Below are 23,300 nucleotides of genomic sequence, written 5' to 3'. Positions count from 1 at the left end.
ACAATTTTGGAGATATATGTGACAGTCTTTGGTCTGACCTCTACGGTCTTATTTTTTAAACGGCGGCCATGTACTTTGATAAAAAAAATTCCACATCTGTTCTATGCAGAACAACCTTAGGAACATTCATACCAATTTTGGTTTTTGATTAGTCTAGTAGTTTCAGAGAATAAGAGTTGTTTAAAAATAGTTAACGACGACAACGACGGACGACGACAACAACGGACCCCAAGTGGTGGCTATAGCTTACATGGCAGTTGTAACATCGTTGGGAATTTTTCAGACACTTAAGGTCCGTCGTTGTCGTTGTTAACTATTTTTCAAAACTCTTATTCTCTGAAACTTCTAACTATTTTTAAAAAAACTCTTATTCTCTGAAACTACTAACTATTTTTAAAAAACTCTTATTCTCTGAAACTACTATGTATGTATGTATATATGTATATAAGTGAATATATGAGTATTTTGATACATTTTTAACTTTTAGAGTAATACAAAAATAAACGATGAAACTTCAATATATGGCTATATTTGTTAGATGTCAGTCACAAGGGAAGACTTTTCTAGGATACAAAAGAATATTCCATTACATCAGTAATATTTTGTTTAATCATTGATGTTAATATATCTAGTAATCACGTTCTATTTATTGTTATGTGTAAAATTATGGAACAAATAAGACTACTTAGATAGATTTATGCATTTGAAACACAATTCGCATTGAGGGTTTTCATAATCGATTACTAATGTTTTAAACAAGAACGTATGTTTTAAATGAATGATGCGTGTTATACAATTTTCTTGATCGCTAAACAGTCTCTCATAAAAGTGGTGTTGATAAATTTAATCGGCTTAATGCTATTGTTTTTGTTTTGTCGAAATCAAGTAGGTCATATCTAAAACGTACTTATTATTTTAAAGACAATTCCAAAACAACAACAACAACAAAATGGTTTGTCTTAGTTTGTAATTGAAACCGCCCAAAAAAGATTGTTTTAATAGAAAATGAGTATTTAAAGGAACCAAGATTCTAGCGGAATCAAACTAAAGAAATCGAAGGACAACGACTAAACATGGAAAACAGACATACACAAAAAGAACACAAAATGACAACAACATTACGTACAAAGCAACAAAAGTAAAATAGCAATAACTCAGACTCCATTTAAAACGGGGAGCACGGACCAGATGCGTAGGTAAGGTAGACGTCCTCTGCTATTCTAGAAATATCTGCCGAGCTGCTTTTGAAAAGTCAAGCCCGGGATAGACGAAAGAAACATATTTTATTTCCTTTATATTCTCTTGTAAGCAGAGATAGTTCAGTACTTTTGTACTTGGACGTTAAGGTATTTACAATTATATTAGAGCGTTAAAAATGACAGTGTTATGTAACTTCAAAGAGGAAACAAACAACAAAATGTCTCTGCATGATTAATGTGCTTACGAAGTGCTTTTCATTTTTTGTTAATAATGAAACTTCATTGACAAAAGTTTTGAAGAAAAATGAAACCTAAGAACATTTGTTGACAATAACATATTGATCAAATATGTAAAGTACAATCACGGAAGAATGATAATACAATTAAATGATGTCATGCAAAGTCAATAATCTTAGTCAGTCTTCCTTGATGGATATAAGGTGTTTCACTAAATAACTACATGTATAAATTTTTTGTTGTTGAATCACTTCTTATCATTAATATACATGTGTGAAGTCTTGTTTTGTAGGTGTAATACTCACTAATTTTCGCAAGCGATTTACTTTTGCTTATTTTGCATGCACAAAAATTTCGCGACATTAAATCTCCGCAAAAATGCTGTAATCAAAGATTTTCATTGTGAAAAATGTAGTATTTTATTTATAATCGTGAAAATATGTTGTCGGAATAAAGTGACCACGAAAATCATATGGTTTATAGTATTGCATTGAACTCAACGTGTATTTGTTTTATAGTATATCTAAATAGAAAAGCATTCGGCTGTGTGTTTAGTTCTTATCATGGAATAAAGTCCAGTTGGGTGTGTGCTTATATAACAAAACAAATCAAGGAGTTTTTTCACATATCTTAGTTTTTATTTGACAATTTAAATATGTTGTTGTATACACAGAAACAATAAACTCGAGTAAAATACCGTTATAACCTGCATTAGTTAAGTTAAATAGCATCCCGTAGTACTAAGTGGAAGAAATTCGTCAATGTTATTATATTTTAAAAGATAATTTACGTTAATATGTATTCAAAAGTAATGTAAATGAAGATTATGCCGACCAATTGTATCTTTTGTGACTTTTGAGGTCATTTTCATCATAAAATACTCAGACGTGTATGATTCAAGATTATTAATGTCAGAATTGGTTTATAAATTTCACTTTATTATCCCCTTATGCAATATATAATAAAATTGAAGTACGCAAAAGTGACTGGGTATATTTTATAATTCCATGGATATGGGAGAGAGTAATCAAGGGATTCAAGGTTATAGCAAATTATCAAAAAATGTAATCCATGGACAAAGAACATACATGGAAAGCCAGCATATACAACAAAGAACATAACATAACTAAAATCGTACGTACAAAGTAACAAAAGCAAATGAGCAACTCGGAAATTTCATGGGCGGAGAGACGTAATAATTTGAGATGTCGCCTCATAAGACCATAATAATGATACACATGTGAGATTTCGGGACAACCGATCAAGTTAAAAGTTAAAGAAATTAAAATCACAGTTTGAGGCAGGTTTAAATGTAACGGATCAACTTTTGTTCGCAATGGTTTCTTTTACATATAAACGAGTTGGTAGAGTTTTCAGGTAATAAAGACCAAAAAAAAAAAAAAAAAGGGAGGAAGAAAGAATTTGTTATTTTACTAAATTGTGAACGGGAACAATCTTTGTAGTATGGATATCTATTTCAAGGACAGTATCTGATGGTCATGGTTATAACTTGAGAAAACATTGTTCCTGTTCCGTTTGCAAAACCATTGTCATATCTTTGAACAACATAGATAAGATAGATTCTAGTATTATAATTGCACGTCGTAATAATACTATTTAATATTATAACAAGCCTAAGAGAAAATATAAAAGCAAATTATTTTCATGATGAGATATAGCTATTATCCATTGAAATGGATTTTTTATGGACGCGACAAGATAGACTAACGTAAGCGTTGTTATGTTGATATTCAACTGTTGTTTTTGATACAATCCCTGAATAATATTTTATCTTATACCAGATTTTGATATTTAATGTTTCATTATAACATGATAGTATCATTTCTCTCAAATCAATGCATTAGTGTATTTTTGGAACAAAATAAATGTTCGCAAGCAGAGTCATAATAAAAACTGCAATCAATTCAAATATTTATTTCATTTATTAAGTATAAGTTCTTTCCGACACTTTCTTAAAAGTCACCTTGACACTCTTATGTAAGTTTTGTTTTGTTTATGTATGATATTGTCCTTTGTTGATTTTGACAATACATAATATCTTAGTTCAGCAGTCTGGTTCAATAATGAATGTGCAATGAGTAATATGGAATGGGATATGGGACATAGGAACACATGATCCGGCGAAGAATGCAACAATGGAGACATTCTATCATACGTGCAACATACGTATTCTTTGTAGAAGGCTTTATATAAACATAACTTCAACAAGGCTTACATGAAAAAAAATGTATGACTTTTTTTTTTCGTTAAAATCACTTCATTCTAATTTTACATGAGTCTTAGACAGACAAAAGTACGGCACTTGTTCGGTAAGATGCATCTTGATATATAAGCAATTCATCACACTTACTTCTTCCCTGAAACGCCAGTCAAGTAAAGTAAACCTTAATTAAACTTTTCGTCCATAAAATAAGCAACGAGACAAAATTAGGATCGTTAATCATTGTTGTCCCTTTCATACGATTTTCTCTTGTCTGCTGCTGTATGACTGGTGATTTCGACCATTGTGTTTTATTTTGTTTTCCGAGAAATACATTAATCATATACCACGATGTTCTAACAAAATCAAAACCTTATACAAATGACATAAAAGAACATTTTTTATATGGCATTTAAGTCTTTTAGGACAAACAGTCTGCAATGAAAACGTACCATTGCTATATTTCTTCGTTCGGACATTTATAATACATGCCCATATCCAAAGTCACATGATGTTTTATCCCCGGCTGGGTATGAATACTGAAATTTGATTGGTTAGCTACATGCCGCTCAAAATCCCATATCCCCGGGGGTTGCTAGACATTACTTATTACTTGAAATTCCTCAATGAATGATGAATTCTATAAACTCCATATATCCCGAGTATTTAAATGTCGTACCTTTTAAAAGAATTAATCCTTTGATGCCATTAATTTGTCCTATTTTGCAGATTTTTTACGCATATGACTGCTTCGTCGTCATCATCGTCAATGGAATTCCTGACCTAGATTAGTTTCGACATTTCTGACCCATGAACGTTTGACGTCTGTGACGTAGCGCTCGAGAGTTGACCGGCAAAAACAACATTGTCGATTTTCATTGTTATTTCAATAAAAAACCCTTATATTTGGGCACCTGTAGGGTTCTTCCAAAGGTAGTACCCTACATCCGATAAAAAACATTCTAACTTTGCATATTTCACTATATTTTTCAAAAATACTTGCAAAAACGTCAAATTTGCGTTACATGTTGTGTTGAAAATCCCTAGAAGAACGCCAGGTTAAGCTTGAAACCGAGGATAAAATCGTCCTCTACGTTTGTATCCGAAGATATGGAGATGTTAAACCCTTCAGTTTTACTGTACACCCTTTGGTTTTGCCTCAGGATGTACTAACGTACTTTAGGGATTTAAAATCTTCTTATCTACGGATACTAACGCAGATAACTTCTAATATTACGTTTTATTTTGGTTTTGACAAACCAAGAATAACACGTTGTATTACATTATACATCGGTAGTATTTGTATACATTCACTGTATAAATATTAATAATTACAAAAAAGACAAATGATCTAAAGCAGAACAAAGCAGAACAAAGCTAATATATGTATACAATTTATTCAGAGCTACAAATATTGTCAGTAAATCAAATAGATATTTCCTTCCGTAACCTGTTCACTTCGTTAACATATATAACAATAAATGATTGTGAAAATTAATAATAATAACAAAAAATAAATAAAAAGAAGAATGATTTGTTCTAATTATATACTTTAACATGCATTTATGTTTTTGTAAAAAGTCAATATCTTTCACCCAACTGAAATACTATTATATAGCCCTCAAATCTTTAATTGAGGGCTATGTTCTATCTGCATTCAAGAAGACAATTGTTCGTCCGTTATTAAGACTCAGATATACTTAAAAACTATAGGCCCGTGTCGAATCTTCCTTTTGTCTCTAAAATACTTGAAAAAGTGGTGACAATCCGTCTTGAGGAACATTTAGAATTCAACTCACTGCATGACAACCTTCAGTCCGCGTACTGCGCATGTCATTCAATCGAAACTGCGTTGCTGCGTGTACACCATGACATCTTAATGGCTCTAGATAATAACTCGTGTGCTGTACTTGTTATGCTTGACTTATCCGCTGCCTTTGATGTTATAGACCTTCCGATTCTAATGGCACAACTTCAATATTCTTATAGAATAATCGGACAAGCGTAACAGTGGTTTCAGTCTTATCTACATAACAGATCTCAAAGTGTTAACATCGGGAATGTGTAGTCTTTTGATGTCCCACAAGGATCTGTGTTGGGACCCAAGAAATAGTGTATGTTCTCCAAACCAATCGGCCAGATATGCAAACGCCATATCATGAATTATCATTGCTACACGGATGACACACTGGCGTACGTGGTGATCAAACCTTCGGATAAGTGGACCAACATATCTACTCGCATAGAAGCTTGTCTTTCTGACATTAGTGCATGGATGAAATCAAACATGCTAAAACTGAATCAAGGTAAAACGGAGTTAACTATTTCGATCATATATATCGAACGATGCGTGTAAGACATTGGTCAACTCCCGTCTAGACAATGGTATAAATGCGAACATTACTTCAAAACTACAGCGAGAGCAGAACACAGCCGCACGTTTAATTTTCCGAACACGGAAACACGATCATATTACGCCGGTACTAGTCTCCCTACATCGGTTGCTTGTTTATCTTCAAGAACTTGTTTCTCCATATTAACCAACCAGAACTATGAAATCAGAGAACATGTACTTTCTTAACATACCACGAGGTGCTTTTTGTTTTTATTTGAACTGTTTGTGTATATATATATTCTCGGTTTTTCTCGGTTCTATATATTTTTAAAGGTATAAATTAACCCTCAAATATTTTATGGCGTTTGTTGCCTTTCATATGTTATTAATCTTATATTATATTATATTATATTATATTATATTATATTATATTATATTATATTATATTATATTATATTATATTATATATAAATTCCAAATTTTACTTGTATATATCAACTTGTAAATGTATGTGATTTTCTTCCTTTAAATATTTTAGATTCGCATGCACTTTTCTTTGTTGTAATCTTGCAATCCATTTTTTTAATATATAAAAAATTGTGGTTATTTGTAACTTATTTCTATATTATGTACAGCGCATAGAGTCATTTTGCATTATATAGGCGTTATATAAGTATTGTATAATAATAATAAATAATATTATCTGATCAATCCCTTAGGTTGTTTCAATAACATTGAAATCAAAACCTTTGTGCCTTGATATTGTAAAACTTATGTTAGAGGTCATTCATTTAGGTGATTAAAACCATAGAAATTGTTTATTATGGTTTCAAATTTATTGAAGTTCTATTTAGAAAAACTGTTTTTATCCTTCATTCTTATTCAATAAATACCGTACTTTTTTTTAACGGGAATACTTTTCAAAACACTGAATTACTAAAACAAAGTAACTAAACTTCAGACATATTTACTTTGATGAAATAAAATCATGCGATTAACAGAACACTTTCTACATTTGAATAATAATCAATTTACTAACCGACTGTAATTGTAGTATAAACTATCCGTAATTTCTCATTCGTAATGGTGTATTGGCTTTTGGTAATTAAGTAGAAATTTGTTTGAACAATACAAAGTTAAGATGATTCATAATACAATATCTTTGTATTCACATAAAACTCTTCTTTTCAGATAAACGTTGCGACTTTAAATTTAATGCAAACATCGAGAAATACTCCTTGGCGAGACCCAGACAAAATTTTAAATCGTTTTCGAAAAAAAACATATCAACTGTCATCGCCGAATGCACTTTATTCTACCCCTTTGCCTTTATGGTAATAGTATATTGAATTATACAAAGTTTTTAAATAATAAAACAAAAACTAGTCTGAATTCTATTTTCAATAAGAAAATGCAAATTTATCAATGAATTATGTTTCATTGTAAAACAATAAAATCCTAGGAAAACTCGATATTGATTGATCAACTAATCGTTCTGTTTACAAAGTCCAATAAGACAATTACACAGATGGAACAGTTTAATAAAATGCAACGTTTGTCATTCACAATTAGATCCATTCTCAATCATTTACTCCCTATTTGATCCATATCATACGTAGGCCAATAGAAGAAGTATAAGTAGCATGAACAACCATAAATTGTACATAATTTTTCAAGTGGCAGTACTTAAAACTCCAATTAACTAAGCAGGTTATTTCACGCTTATGTATGATTGAGATTTATCGGTGCCATTTACGGAAGTCTAATGTGTCAATCTACATGTTCAGCTCCGCCTAGAGTTAAAACGATATTCAAAGGACCACGCGGTAACCTTTACTGGTGAATATGGCTGGTTATTTAGTACATCAACAAATATATCTATCAAATATGATTTTTGATGCATGGGAAAGCAAAGGAATTGAGTAACGGAATGTTGTTTAGAATTTCAGATTTAATTAGCTGTCCAGATGAACGGATGTAAACATAGTTTACTTTTGGATATTGATTATGCTTTTGGAATTATATTTTTCATGGATATATTTTGTCACGGGCACTTTTGGTAAGGCCAAATGTTTAAATTATTAGCATTAAATTTATAAATTCAGTTTGCAATCATACGTTCCTACATCAATATTTATTATCGATACATAACCAAAGTGCTACCATATTAAATTTTAATCATAAAAAGAAAAATAACGAGGCATTGAAAGCTGCATATAGTCATTTGTTTTAATATAAGCTGCTCTTAATCTCTTTCATAGGAAAAATAATGAGCAGATCAAGGAAGACAAAGGATAAAACTATAATTATAAGTTTGTCATCGGTTATTCGGTTTATCGTTTAGCATACAAATACCACATAAAGCTTTATTTATTCAATTGTTTTGTTTTTAACTCCACGATTCAACTCTACCATAGACATTGTCCGAATTATATGTGGACGGGTACTTAAGGAGGTAGACCTAGGGTAAGGGACACAACTCTTACAATTCATTAGAATGTTTGTATTCAGTATTTGACATCAATCTCATGTAAGCATCAAAGTAACCTGGATTTATTCCATTATGTATCAAATGAAAGCTTGATTGGCTTTGGTGAAATTGAGTATGATACGAACATATAACTGATTTAATGAGTTATTTCCTTTACCCTAGGTCTACCTCCTTAAGAAATGTTCTCTATTACTCTAACTTTACACAATATTAATTAAATAAATTCAAAACTAAGTTTAATTTTACCGATTGTGTTTCTGATATCTATAAAAACAAAATGTGTTCATTCTAACCAAGGTGTGTTGCATGGTATGTTTATCTAATCATTTACATATTTGGAAATTTCAAATTATGAAATATCCTACAGTTTATATCTGCCTTGACGCAATTGGGAAATTATTATACCACAGAAAGGCTCTGTAAAAAATATATTTGTTGTTTAGTTTTATTTTCAATTTATAAACCTTGTTTTTGTTAATAGTGAGCACCGGTAAGAGTGTTAGCTTCATCGTTATTACCCGTACTAACTTAATATCCCTTAAGGTACCCAAAATACCAACGAAAGCAGTCCTGTCTCGAAAGTAACAAAAAGTGACCGTCCTAACGGAGTAAATTCAACGTTTCCATAAATCAAACAAATAAAAATATAATGTTAAGTATAACAATGAATACTCAAAATTATGGATAAACATTTTCTTTACTCATTCACTGAAAACAAACTCATTCCTCCATTATTTAACAAGGTAGATTTTTAAATGAAAATGTTGGTTTAGCTTGCTGCTGTTATGTAAAATAAAGCACCTGCGAAAAAAAAACAAAAAAAACAAACAATTTTATCCGACACTCCTTTGTGTCTAAGAGGTTTTAATGTGCTTACCTATTCTTACGGTGCTCGCTGATATAGGCGATGTTTACTTCATATTTAATCATTGATTATTAAGGAATATTACACTGCACGAGAGACCAACTATAAGAAAATTAAAATTAATCTTGACCACGTGAATACTGATACAAAACAAAAGCCCTTACTTATCAAGTATATCCTTTACGGGAATATTTAAGCACAAGAATCTAAATGAGTAATATTGTGAATTATTGTATAATCAAATGACTCCGTCTCCGCACCTAGACAGCGACTAAAACGATGAAGAGTTGGATCTATCATGGAATTGAAACAATTAGATTGTATTTCAAAATTCTGTAATATATACGAATTTCACATCACAGTTTTTCTGCGCAAATATTGAAACAAAACAGAACACTTCCCACAATAATTCATCCACAGAAATTCAGAAATATTAACTACTTATATATTTTAATTTGAATTGCGAAGCATCACTAATTACATAAAGATATGACTATTGAGTAATAAGAATGTTAATTAATATACATTGTGCTAATGACTAAACACCTTTGATCAGAGTGTCTGAAGAAACTAAATTCACAAGATACTTTACTAAATAAACACAGCGGTAAGCGAAACGTTTCAGATAACATTTTATGGCCTTTTTAATGCATGTGATAACAGTTTTGTAGCGTTTAATTACTTATACACAGAAGTAAATTTATTGTTTCGTAAGCAAGCGGTTATGATAGATTTTAATGTTTCCGACAAATGCTATATTGGATCATCAAACCGTTTGGGTGTGTATTGTAACAATACTATGCCAATCATAAATTGTAAATAGGCTATCATTCAACGACATACTGCTTTTCATACATTATTCGATTATATCTGACCTTAAATGTAAACACCATTTATTCGTTACTTGTTATAACTTCCAAGAATAGAACGTTTTGTTTTTATATCGTTTCATTTTTACTGTAACCCTTTTTTTTTCATTGTAGCAAATGATATTGGCAAAGTCTGGGGATATGATTCACATCTTGGTACGTTATATTCATCAAGTGTTTGATTTGGTTTAATAGTTAACACGACAAACGACACGCAGGTTACTGCATATACCTATAGGAAACATAAAAGGAATGTCTTGAATTTGTAACAGTATATACAAACAGAAAGCTGGATTAAGGCAGATTACACTTTTAAACATCGAAGCCTTAAGACAGAAAGTGTCAATTACACGGCCCAAACCTTTCCGTTTAATTTGTTCAAACTAGACACATACCTCTAGATTATTCTAATAGATTACAATACTTAACTTCGATGGGAGGGGGAAATTCGAATCGCGCACTGCGGATCTCTCAACGTAAGTGACGTCACGGTATCAAACAAGAAAATTCCAAAACCAGGTTTCCCACCAACTTGAAGGCTAGTATCAAATTCAGTTAGTTTACATAATTACTAACCCTAATATTCTTCGTTCATAACATCTTACTTGCCATGTAGTAATTGATTCAGAAAACAAAATTTAAGATTCTATATTTCATACCCACTTTGATAATATTTCTGTCAGCCAGCGAGTAAATTGGTACCATGTTACCGGTACTGTTTCCTCTTTCTCCAAAGATACTTTCTTTGCAAATATTTCGATGGAATTTAAGGTCATACGTAAAAAAGCAAACAAGTGAAATACGCATGCTATCATAAACAAATCGAGATTATTTATGCTATGACATGTTTTGTTTCTAATTTTTAATTCAACAAAATAGTACATAATATTATTTAACATATATGTCGTTTTTTCTAATTTGAATATAATGTGATTTGATCGTCTTACAGTGTTATGAGATTTGATTTGATAAAAAGCATATACTCAATTCAAAGCCATAATTGATTGATTATTAATTACAGCACCGGAATACTGGGGAAAACTACATGGAAAAGTATGGGACTTATGTAAAAGTGGAAAACAACAATCGCCGATTGAAATACACCCGGATACGTTATTATTTGACCCTAACCTGACTAACCTTCGAATCAACGCAGTACCGGTAAGTTTCCGTCGTTCGAAAAACAAATATCAGCTTTATTTGTATCTTTGATGTATGACATTGTAACAGTAATTCGGTATCCCTCATAACTCTTAAGGGTTGAAATATTTCTTCACGGTTTGCAAAATTGATGGATCGGTATAAATTTCATATTTTGAAAGTTTATTTTTCAAGCCTTCTCTACAATTATCTTTTGGGATAAAGACATTGGAATAACAAATACAAGATATAGCTGAAAACTAAGTTAACATACCCTTAGTGACCTTCCACTTCCGTTTAAAAACCATAGTTTGATATAATGTCTCTATATGTCACAAAGCAGAACTATCAGTGTACTGATAGAAGGTAGTGTCATTTGACATGTTCGTGGTTCTTTATTGTTTATGTGATGGTTTTGGAGATACAATCAAGACCTGCTGTCTGATCCTGTTTGACCCCTACGTTCTATTTTAGTAACAATGACCATGTTGTTCATTGTTAAAAGTTCAAACGGTCATTTTATGCAGGAGACCCTATGAAACAATCATCCAAACTGTCATAAAATTCTGTACAGTAGATTTTTGAAAATAATAACATCAAAAACAGCAAACAAACGCCCCACAGAGGAAAATAACTCAAACATTGGTCACAGATTTTTCACTTATATTTGACCACAGATAGATCTCGTCATGCCCAAAACCGTTACCTAATCTAAAATGCCACAAGACCCGACAGTTTTGGGAAAATATTCGAAAAACCTGTCTGACCCCTGTGTTCTTTTTTGGTATAGGCGGCTCTGTTTTTCTACAGATTAAAAATCCATCCTGCGGCCCAGTGAACTAAAAATGTATTTCATAACAACGTGGCTGAAAATTATTAGATGTTTTTTCTTGTCTTCTGTCAGGTGAGCGGTAGGCTGAAAACCAATGGGTTAGATGTAACGTTTAGTATCGATGAAGAAAACCAACACTTTTTTAATATCACTGGTGGACCTCTGTCTTATACGTATAAAATCATTGATATTAAATATCATTATGGAATAAAGGGATATGATGGATCTGAACACACAATAGGAAACAGATCATTTCCAGCCGAGGTAACACAAACCCATGCCTGTTCTGTATAGTACCTTTCATTACCGGTGCACCATATTCGTTCCTTTCAACAACATAAGTGTTGTTCGCTCATTATTTAATGTTTGTAGGATTGTTTGCAGAAAATCTGTATTGTTTAACGTGTTTTCAATGTTTTCTTGGCCATGAATATGCTGTTCTGTGTTCAAATCGTGGTATCGTTACATTTTTACATACACTAAACAACCCTCTCAAAATGCCAAGTATCAATCACACAAAGATGTATAGAAAAAAAAATAAAATAAAATAAAAAAAAGCACAACGAACTGCACAATCGCATATAAAAGTCAAACCATACTGCATATCAATAATTATGCTCGTGTTGCTTGTTAGGTTGATGTTACTTATCTACTATACATTGTATAGTGTTCTCGGTATATCTCTTTTTATTTTCATATGCTGGTTTTTATTTCTTTTGTTGTTTTGTTGTTGAGACTTTTGTTGTCAACTTAAAAGCATTTTAATTCCGTAGTATTTACTCACTTGTAATGCATGCCTTTAATTTTCCTTCAATCGCCCCATTATCTTTTTTTTAATTTTCTCGTGTGATCAGTTTGCTTTTGTTCTTAAAAGTACGACATTAGAACCTTATCCTAATAGTCTATGATGTGCCAAGTTGAGGCTATATTTGTACTATTGATATTATTTTTTTTATTAATAACCTTGTTGTGTAAAAAGAAAAAAAAAAGAAAGAAAAGGAAGATTGGGTTTTAACTTCATTCATGTCGCACTCAAGAAATATAAAAGTTGTAGTTTTAATCGACCAAAACAATATTGGTTTTATTTATTAGAAAGTATCGGCTAGTTTCGTAAAGCAAGAAATAAATTGAAAAAGCCGCACTTATTTGCTTTTTATATTGAGTTTTTGAAACTGCTAATGTGCCTATTTGTAATTCAGAATAAACAGAGTGTGTTGCATAAAAGAGTTTTAAAACGATGATTTCATTTTGATAATAAAACATACGTTTGTGTTACTTTGTTGGGTAGTAGACATTCACTTAAAAGTATTTCGAATACATTAACACATTTTATGGTAGATGCTAGAAAATTTGTGAAAGTCAGATTATTCCGAATATGCATATTATGATAAGAGTTTTTTTCTAAACCGATGATTCAGAATTGATTGTTTCCAATATGGTACATGATGGATGAAGGAAGGTAAGTATTAGATGAAATCCTTGTTTCTATTAAAATATAATTCGTAGAGTTTTGACTTGCGTTTTTTTTTTATTGGAACACGTAGGTTTTCAAGAAGAGTTTCAGCCTTCATTGAAAATTTAAATATATATCGTGACAGATTTGAATTAAAAAAAACCTGTAAAATAGGTGCTCTTTATAAAAAAAATGTTCCAAATAAATTAATTTGGCTTATATTGTATGAGTAACAACTATTGTAACATTTCACAGATCCATCTCATTGGATACAACATTGATGTTTACAAAGATAAAAATGAGGCAAGCATTGGTGCTAAAGGTGTTGTCATACTAGCTGTCTTTCTCCAGGTATGATTTTTATGTTTATTTATTTATTTGAAAATATAAACAAAACGAGACAAAAATTAATGAGTGAATAAATAAAAAATACTTTAATTATCTTTGAAGTGAATAATGTTTCTCCTGCAATAAACACTTCAGATGATGATACATTTCCTTTGTTGATACTTGAATTCAGGGAATACAATACAATTAATTACATTACTAAGCATGTGTGGTTTAATCAATATACAAAAGTATTAACGTGAAGAATTGACCTTCACATTACTTATCTTAATAAATCTACATGTTTTCTACTACAACCTTATTTAAACAGTGCGTTAAAGCATTTTGAGCAAAAATGCGACGAATTTATTACTACTAAGTCAAAAATGATAAAATCCGTAACGTTTAATGTTACTTGTGCTAATATAGCATGTATAGACAACATGTATCACCCAGATTATTCCGAAATATCAATTTAATTATATGGTATTTATTTATCTGTTCAAACATTGTAGCTACATTTATTACAGGCAGGTAAAAAAACAAACTATGCAATAGACGAACTGACCAGCAGTTTATCTGGAATGAGAAAATCGGGTAGGTTTTTGTTGTCGGGACTTTGTATGTTGCTTTAGGGATACATTACTCGAAAATTCATAAAAATTACAAAGTTTTTCATTCTTCTTTCGCTTACCCCGAACTTGACTTTTTATGAGCAGCTCGGTGGATGTTTCTAGAAAAGCAGGGAACGCTTACCATATCAGTGCACCTGGTCCATGCTCCCCAGTTTTAAGAGGAGTCCACGTTTACTTTTGTTACTTTGTATGTATTACTTAAGTTACTCTATGTTCTTTGTCGTGTTAGTCTTTTTTTCATGTCAGATCTTTGTCCTTGGATTGCATTCTTTTGATTACCTCTAGAAACTTGGTTCCCTTGATTACTCTTACAATTATCGTTTTTCGGTTTGGACAATATTGTATGATCAAACATGTCTGTATCAAACATCAAGAGAACATCAAAAGAAAAAGTTCGAATATTTTATTATTGGTTTTTCATAATTTCAGATTTTGAAGACACAAACACAGTTTACGGTAAGTCTATACCATGCAATGTGTAATAATATTTGTTAGAAATTATCCCCTAATAACATGTTTCGACATATAACGGACGGTGCCCTATGAGATTATGTTAACGTTTGGTAGAGATGGTTCTTAATATGTAAATCACTGACAAAGACAACGATATTTCCTGTTATAGACTTTAAACTAAATCATTCTTCTATACAATTTAAGAGAAATATATACAATCGTGGGATCCTTCACAGCTGCTCCCAAACACAGACCAATTCATCACATACGAAGGATCATTTACACAACCGGGATGTCAGGAAACGGTCACGTGGATCCTGTTTAACAGACCAATATATGTGACAGAGGAGCAGGTGCTATATACGATATTCAGACTTGTCAATTTAGCTGAATAATATATTATAATGTTTACTTCTGTTTTGTTTTTGTTTTAATTATTGAGTCACAGATAATAACTCGTTTTAATAACTTTAAATAAAATAAACAAAACTGAGCGTGCAATTGATTTAGATCTTTTTCGTATGTTTCATAAATCATTTGAGTTAAATAATGTAAAATGACATATTGTAATGTATAGCAGAAATGTACTTGTAAAACAGCTTTAACCATTGTTTGTTAGAAATGCTCCTTTTTCTGTGTCTGAGATTATATCTAATTCTCAGTCAAAAAAGTTCTTTTGTGCTTGTAGCTTGATATGTTGCGAAAACACGGGAAAGGGGACTGGAACTACAGAAATACAAGACCAGTTCAGCGAATTAACCAGAGGGTCGTTCGCACGAATATAAACTTTGATTTAAAGGTATGAATTAATTCAAATGTGACAGTGAAGAGCAAATATATTGTCAGTATAACTTTAGCCATATTTTGTTTAATGATCTAAATATTAAAAACTGTTTCATGTTTTGTTTTCTTTCATATATAAAAAAAATATGAGCATTATTGTTTTTATTTCAACAATTTGTTTATCACATTAAATAAAAAAAAACTAATGCTTTAAGTAACTGAAAATTTATACATCATTAATTTACAAGACTTTGTATCTAGATGTATAGTGATTAGTTGTGTTATTTTTCAGTCTAAATTTTGCTCAATGGAAAGAAAAGTGCAATATAAAGGTACGTTTCAAGTACTATGTCACATGTGTTTAAAAAAAACTCAATTGGAATTTGTCAAACATACAATGATAGAATACCATCTACTTATTAATACATATGGTACAGGACTTGAATTGAGTGAACATCCGATTCAATGAGATATAAAACAATAGAGAATGGGGTATTTGGTAAAAGGATATGGAAGAATTCATGACTCGTGAAATAGGTACTGGAATAAATAGGACAAGTTTTGATAATGATTATAGTTTTAGCTGGGTTATCAATGCTAAACAATGTATTTAATAGTTAGTCATAAAAGTGAATTCAGTTATATGTTTCATCCGCATTCATTACGTATTTGACTATGTTTAATATGAATGTGGAAAGGGATTTGAGGAATTGACCAACATAATGGGGACCTATTCATGGAAAAAAAATAAATGTTCGAATTGTCTCCATATACAATTAAAGTAAATCAAATCAGTTAAGTCTCAGTGTAAATTGTAAGAAGAATGTTTAGCAATGTTACTTTTTGTTCTTTTTATATTTCATGCTTAAAATGTCTTGAAATACATTTTTTATTGCTTACTTTATTTGGTTTCTAAATTGCACAAAGTTCATTCATCCCAATAACTGTGAATCTTTGTATTATAGATGAGTTTACGTAGGATAAATTTAAATTGAACACTGTAATTTTTCTTTCAGTGAATTCCGTCTTCCACAGCTGACACCGTTTTAATTTGAATTGCCAGACAAGAGTTTGAAAGAATTTTAAAACAAATGTGTAGTGTTTTGCTGTTAATATACCAACATTGCCATAGTAAAAGAGCCACAAGAGGAAGCAAAAAAACGAAACAAAACACATGAAGAAAACGATTTATCCCCAATGTTATTGTCGTTAATTTGAAAAAAAGACCCTTTAGATTATTCTGGAGAGCGCAAAAACATATTAGGTGCTTAGCTATCTGGACAATTTGTACAATTAATTATTAGTAAAGGTACTAATATTTTGTATGCTTTATGGTATAAAAATTTAGCTGTCTATTAGTCCTTCTCGCAATCTAAAGGAAGATACGACCACGGACGCTTTACCGTTGTCTTCAATTATTAATTCACGACGGACAATATTTAGAATAGATTATTATTATTTTGAATAAAATTGACTCAAGTATTACTGTTTAGTGTTTGTGTTAGCTTTTAAAGTTGGTTTGTCTCATTATATATGGAAAATTTTAAGAATTACAATTAAAAAGTTAACATCTAGCTTAATCCGAATCAAAATGTTCCAAACAAGTGATATTGTTGCGCGTCAATTTAATACTATGAGCAAACAAAACAAAAAAATAAATAAATGACTTAACTTAATTTAACCAACAAGATATTCAAATATAGTTTGTAAGAATACTCAAGACATACAAAACATATTAGTGCATCCGGGTCTTGGAAGAGTGTTCCAGGGAACCAAGGTTATAGCGGTAATCAAAAGAATGTAATCCAGGGACAAAGACCAGACATGGAAAACAGACATGCACAACAAAGAACATAAAGTAAATAAAATCATACATAAAAAGTAACAAAAGTAAATGAGCAACTCCGACTCCACTAAAAACTGGGAGCATGGACCAGGTGCACCGGTAGTGTAAGCATCCTCTGCCTTTCTAGAAACACCCGTCGAGTTGCTCATAAAAGGTCAAGTCCGGGGTAGACAAACGAGGGAAAACTATGGCCCGTTGAATAAATTAGTTTTCATGGTGCAGATGGATACACCATAACGATCCAAGAGTTCATGATGACGAACATTAAACTTCTGTAGTGATGACTTCAAACTTGTAGTAACATAATCCTGTTCCAGAAGCCTATTTTTTAGAGTTCTAGCGCGATACAAAAAGTCTGCGTAGTTTCGGTAAGCTCTGGCATAACGTATGAGTTGTGATATGAACACTCCATACGCAGGTGCTGAAGGGATGTTGCCACAGATGAAAGGAAAGTTGACAATTCTGAGTGAAAAATCATCACTTTTGTCGTAAAGTTTGCTCAATAGTTTTCCTTTACCATCGATTTCTAAGTGTAAGTCAATATATGAGGCTGACATTACAGTGTCTGCAGTATCCTTTATGGAAAAAATGCTGTTTTGTAAGTTTGGTCGCTGATAAGGATCACATAAAACTGAAATGAAGAAACTATTGTTTCAAGCAAATATAACATATGACCCTTGGCTCGTTATACAAATAGCACATGACTTTCCCCTGTATGCTCTAGTTCTATGCTTCCATGAACGAATATAGCGATACATAACATACATCGGTGATTTGTGAATCGTCGCTCATACATGTACAATTATTATTCAATTTCAGTGTGTTTATTTTACTACAACAAATGAATTCGCACATTCTTATATAAATTTTGGATAGATTATATAAGTTCATTCGTTACTATTTTTACTTGATTTTATTGTATGCCAGTCCTAGTATAGAATATATCCAGATCTTAATGACGTTTTTATTGATAGCCAGTATTCGTGGTGTTTAATTGTGAAAATACCAATTTATAAATCCCACTCATTGTTCATGATATGAAAAGTTCCTAATTTTTAATCTTTGCTTCCATATGAAACAAGGTTCTTTAAAAAATGCAAGCGAAGAACTTTTGTAAGTCGTAATATGTTGCCGACAATAGCTAAGTTGTTCTCTGACGGCCATATTTATAATCAAAGATATTTAAGTTTTTCTTAAGATTTCTAGTTATAGCTAAATTATATTATAACCAGAATATAATTCAGCAACACCCGACATACAAGATTTTTCTTTTTATCCATATTTTGCTGTTCGAGTCGTCCTCCTTCCCTAATCTATTCCCCAATTTTCGTTGTACCAGTCATTTTCTCCGTTATCAGATAAGACTTGTTTTTTTTTTCTCGAAATATCAGTTTGTTTTCACTGTCTTGACAATAGCAATATAGGGCGACCCAAGAATGTTTAAAATTTAAAGGTTGGCTCAAATTTAAGCTTGATACGACACTGTAAACGCAAATAAATCCTATAGGTAAAAATATCTAGGTTTATCTTTTTTATATCTTATGGTATGATTTTAGGAGGTTGTTTTTTTTTTATTATTTTCTATTAACATCCCATTTTCTTGTTGCATTAAGGCGTGTACACAAAATTTACATTTCACTTTACAAGTATTACGACATGGTGTTGCGTATCTCTAAAATTGAAATAATTGACCATATAATATGTAAATAATACATTTCATTTACTTCATCTAGATTTAAAATGCAATGAATATGCATGTCACAAAATGGAAAGAGCAACCCGATCAAAAATTTAACTACACAATTATCATTTGGCTGAAATGTTACTTGCTACACGGCAAACAGTCAAACGATGAGAACAGGAATGTTGCAAACTGTGCCATATAAACAGTTGTAAAACATGTCTTGCACCATAGTGCGATCGACCTTTGGCTATACCTTTGACGATCGCCTAGAATTTACATGATCGGTAATTTTAATCTCATTTGTTTCACGTGTGTTACAAAATATGTCTGCATATACTTCACATAAATATAATAAACATTACAATAACAATCTATATCATTTATATCAGACACATTTTCCAAGCAGATTTGAGGATTGAACACGAAAGTAATTGTAGGATATTTTATTGCGAAGCCGACAAAAAACGTTAACATACAATTCGAAGCATAGGTGTCAGTTAATATCATTCATTAAAAACAGAATTAGATGTGTCGGCTTATATCCATGATCCTAAGAAATATTTTATTAGCGCATTTGGATGAACGTATTATAAAAATACTGTAAAATTAACTAAAAGAAGTTCATGACTATAGTCGTGCTTTATATTTGCTATAAAATAATTATCTTTTAATTAAAAATGGAGTAGTCGTTATTAAATTATATTTCAATTATAGTGTGCATTAAAATATTCCGGAAACATAACATGATATGTAATTGGGTATGTACTGTAGTACTTCTAAATTATATTTCTACAAATGGAAAACCTAAAAAATAAAGTGAAATAAGGATTCGAACGAAAAACAAAAGGGCCAGGGATAGACAAGGATAATAGACACATACAACAATGAATATTAGAAAACAAAGGTACAAAACACACAGTTAAATGAGAAGTCCAATTTTAACTAAAAACTGGCAGCGTGTAACATGTGCGCCTGTAAGGTAAGCGAAACATTACTTTTCTAGAAACACATACCGAATAGCTCATAACATGTAAGGTTCGGGATAGAAATAATTGATAAATTTTGGCTTGCTGAACAAATCGGCTTGGTGCAATAGATACATCAAAACGATTTTTCACGATTCAAGATGACCTACATAAACTTCCTATTGAAGACTTTAATTAGGAAGCACCATTACCCTGTTCCATAAAGTTAGTTGAAACAGTGTAAGGTGAAATTATATAAAAAAAAAACGCCTATTATGCATTGTGTGTGTAGTAAATATTGTCGATATTACCGATGTAAACTTTCTACGTGGGCAAAACTTTATCAAATTTATTTACATTTACATTTGGATCTAAGAAAATACTGATACATGTATGACAAACTACGCAGATTAAAGAACAATATAAGTAGATACAAAATTCATAATATTTACACAGTATCACATAATAAGTGATGGATAGTTAATGTACACCCGGTACAAAGTTATACATGTATAAGGCTTAGGTTGTTCAGGTGTACAAAACGGTTAACATAATCCTTATGAGGAACCAAGGTATGACATTTAGTAGAACCACCTACATACACATATCACTAATATGGAATCATTTAGAACTTACAAAACACATTTTTGGAAAATAAATAGTTACAACTAAGCAATCATATTTCCCTAATCACATATTCAGAAAAATTGAATAATCCTTCGCCATTTAGGTATAGCTACATTATTGCCTATATTAGTAAAATCTTTTCCTGTTACAATCTCTTTATGACTAATGAATTTCTCTAACGGGATATTGATACACCAGTAAATTAATTAATGTCGTCATGAATGATCATTGTATCATGATAAACAAATTTTGTTGCGTAAATTGTGTCATTATTAGGAATTCCTCTAAATGAAAAAGCTGTTTACGGACCACGTGGACATTAATCATTAAGTTATTCTTCACCTTCTATCTTATTGTTTCAAGTTCAGGAACCAAGAGCTAAAATAATGCTTGTAGCATCTCTTTAAAAAGGCAAAAACCTTGCATTGATTTCTTAAAATTGTCGAAAATACAATGAAATGATCAAAACTTGTTCGCAAAAAATTAAAATTGTACGACAAAAGTACACACCCATATTATGTAATATGAGCTGTAAACGGCAAGTGTGTATAAATCTTGTTAATTATGATTTATTATTGTTACGGATACCGGCTGAGAACAATAATTGCAAGACATTCAAAGCTGTCAATTTGTACCGGATATTTTGACGACAAGTCTGATGATTTATCTCAATCAAGCTCTATTGTAACATACAAATTAGGCCCACTATTGTCTTCTTCTTTTAAAACGTACTTTGTTGATGTTTCTTTTATCTAAATTTTATTCTTATATAAATCTTACAATTCGTACATAGACAAGAACAGTGTATTGACTAGAACCGGGGTCAAACGTCAAACGCGTAAATCAATTTTATTACTAGTCAATACACTGTTATTGTCTTTATACTGCAACCCATATTGTATCAGATCAAATTAATTTTTTTTATAACATGCCTTCCCCACTGGTGGTATCCGATAGTGAAACCACGGTGAACGGGTAGTTCGTGCAAGGGTAGGAAATAAGGCGGAGCTAAAGAGGTTTATAGTGTCAGTGACCGAATAAACATACTGTCAAAGCATTTTTGTTGCTCAAATAGAACAATTGCAGTATAAATGTCAGTACACATATATGTTGAGAAAAAAATATAAAGATTGCAAGAGAACGAATGTATTACTAAAATGTATACAAACTGAAGATTCTCTTGTAAATTTTGCAATTTCTGAATGCTATAAAATCAAGATGTTTTTTTTCAAATCGTCAAAGATTGGATTTTTTAATTAGTAAAACTGCTTGATTCGAGTATCCATAGAAGAAGTACAATGTTTTTTGAAGATATAACTATAAAATGTATGAACTGTATTTCAATGAATCAAATAAATATGAATACGTTATCATATTTTATTCCTACCTTAATTTACTCAAGTAGAATCCCACCAGTATACATGGGTATGACAAAAACTCCTCCTTCATGTAACAAGCTTATTCTTACTTGTCAAAACCAAGCCTTAACTAAATATTTATCGAATAAAAAAATTCTGGTTCAAAAGTGTTAGCTGAATATTTCGATAAATATGAATATAAAAAGGCTAATTAGTGAATCCACAACCATAAATCAGAGGACCATTTTCATAAAACATCAAAAATAGCCACTCTGTTCCTGGAACAGATAAAAACATATGAAATTCCTCCCAACGTTTACGGAATATAAAGCATTTTTTCGTTCAAAACCGAGGAATGTTAATACAATAAGGTACAGTTATCTTGATATAAATGTTGTCATGACGTACAATTGAAAAACATGTAGATCATGTTTTTTTTTTTCAAAGAAAAATTAAAATAAATAATTACTATAAAGTTCAAGAATGAAATCGAAAATTACTAAACGATAGAGTAATGAAGGGAACCAAGGTTATAGCGGTAATCAACAGAATGTAATCCAGGGACAAAGACCAGACATGGAAAGCAGACAAATACAACAAATAACATAAAGTAGCTAAAATCATACATACAAAGTAACAAAAGCAAAGGAGTAACTCGAACCCACTGAAAACTGGGAGCATGGACCAGGTGCACCGGTAGGGTAAGCGTCCTCTGCTTTTCTAGAAACACCCGCCGAGTTGCCAATAAAAAGTCAAGTCCGGGGTAGACAAACGACGAAAGGAAAACTATGACACGTTGAATATATCAGTTTTCAGTGTGTAGATGGATACACCATAATGATCCAAGAGTTCATGATGACGACCATAAAACTTCTGTAGTGATGACTTCAATCTTTTAGCAACATAATCCTGTTCCAAAAGACTATTTGTTAGAGTTCTAGCGTTTGTGTAGTGTCGGCAAGCTCTGGCATAACGTATGA

General features: G+C 31.3%; 1 protein-coding gene across 3 annotated transcripts; it reads left to right on the top strand.

Moving 5' to 3' along the window:
* The first annotated feature begins 7,686 nt into the window (after positions 1-7,686).
* LOC148604747 (carbonic anhydrase-related protein 10-like) lies at positions 7,687-17,309 on the top strand. 3 transcript variants are annotated; one of them, XM_088548697.1, is made up of 11 exons: positions 7,690-8,051; positions 10,332-10,373; positions 11,239-11,378; positions 12,262-12,453; positions 13,898-13,993; positions 14,485-14,566; positions 15,034-15,060; positions 15,262-15,410; positions 15,746-15,856; positions 16,133-16,172; positions 16,857-17,309. In XM_088548697.1, the coding sequence occupies exons 1-11, from the start codon at positions 8,000-8,002 to the stop codon at positions 16,877-16,879; spliced, it is 954 nt and encodes a 317-aa protein (XP_088404823.1). In that variant the 5' UTR covers positions 7,690-7,999; the 3' UTR covers positions 16,880-17,309. The 3 variants fall into 3 exon arrangements, with proteins under 3 accessions (XP_088404825.1, XP_088404823.1, XP_088404824.1); XM_088548698.1 differs by having other exon boundaries at positions 7,691-8,051; positions 14,500-14,566; positions 16,857-17,308; XM_088548699.1 differs by lacking the exon at positions 10,332-10,373 and having other exon boundaries at positions 7,687-8,051.
* Positions 17,310-23,300: the final 5,991 nt, after the last annotated feature.

The sequence above is a fragment of the Perna viridis genome, chromosome 10 (assembly GCF_037379345.1).
Source record: "Perna viridis isolate PV_CMFRI_1.1 ecotype Kerala chromosome 10, ASM3737934v1, whole genome shotgun sequence".
NCBI lineage: Eukaryota > Metazoa > Mollusca > Bivalvia > Mytilida > Mytilidae > Perna > Perna viridis.
The sequence above is the reverse complement of the archived record's forward strand: the minus strand, read 5'-3'. Positions and strand labels throughout refer to the sequence as shown.

Bases quoted from the DNA above. Each gene is read 5' to 3' on its own strand.
- LOC148604747 (XM_088548697.1), top strand. From the start codon at position 8,000: ATGCTTTTGGAATTATATTTTTCATGGATATATTTTGTCACGGGCACT. The intron at 14,567-15,033 runs GTAGGTTTTTGT...TCATAATTTCAG, and splicing joins ATCTGGAATGAGAAAATCGG to ATTTTGAAGACACAAACACA. The intron at 15,411-15,745 runs GTGCTATATACG...TTGTGCTTGTAG, and splicing joins TATATGTGACAGAGGAGCAG to CTTGATATGTTGCGAAAACA.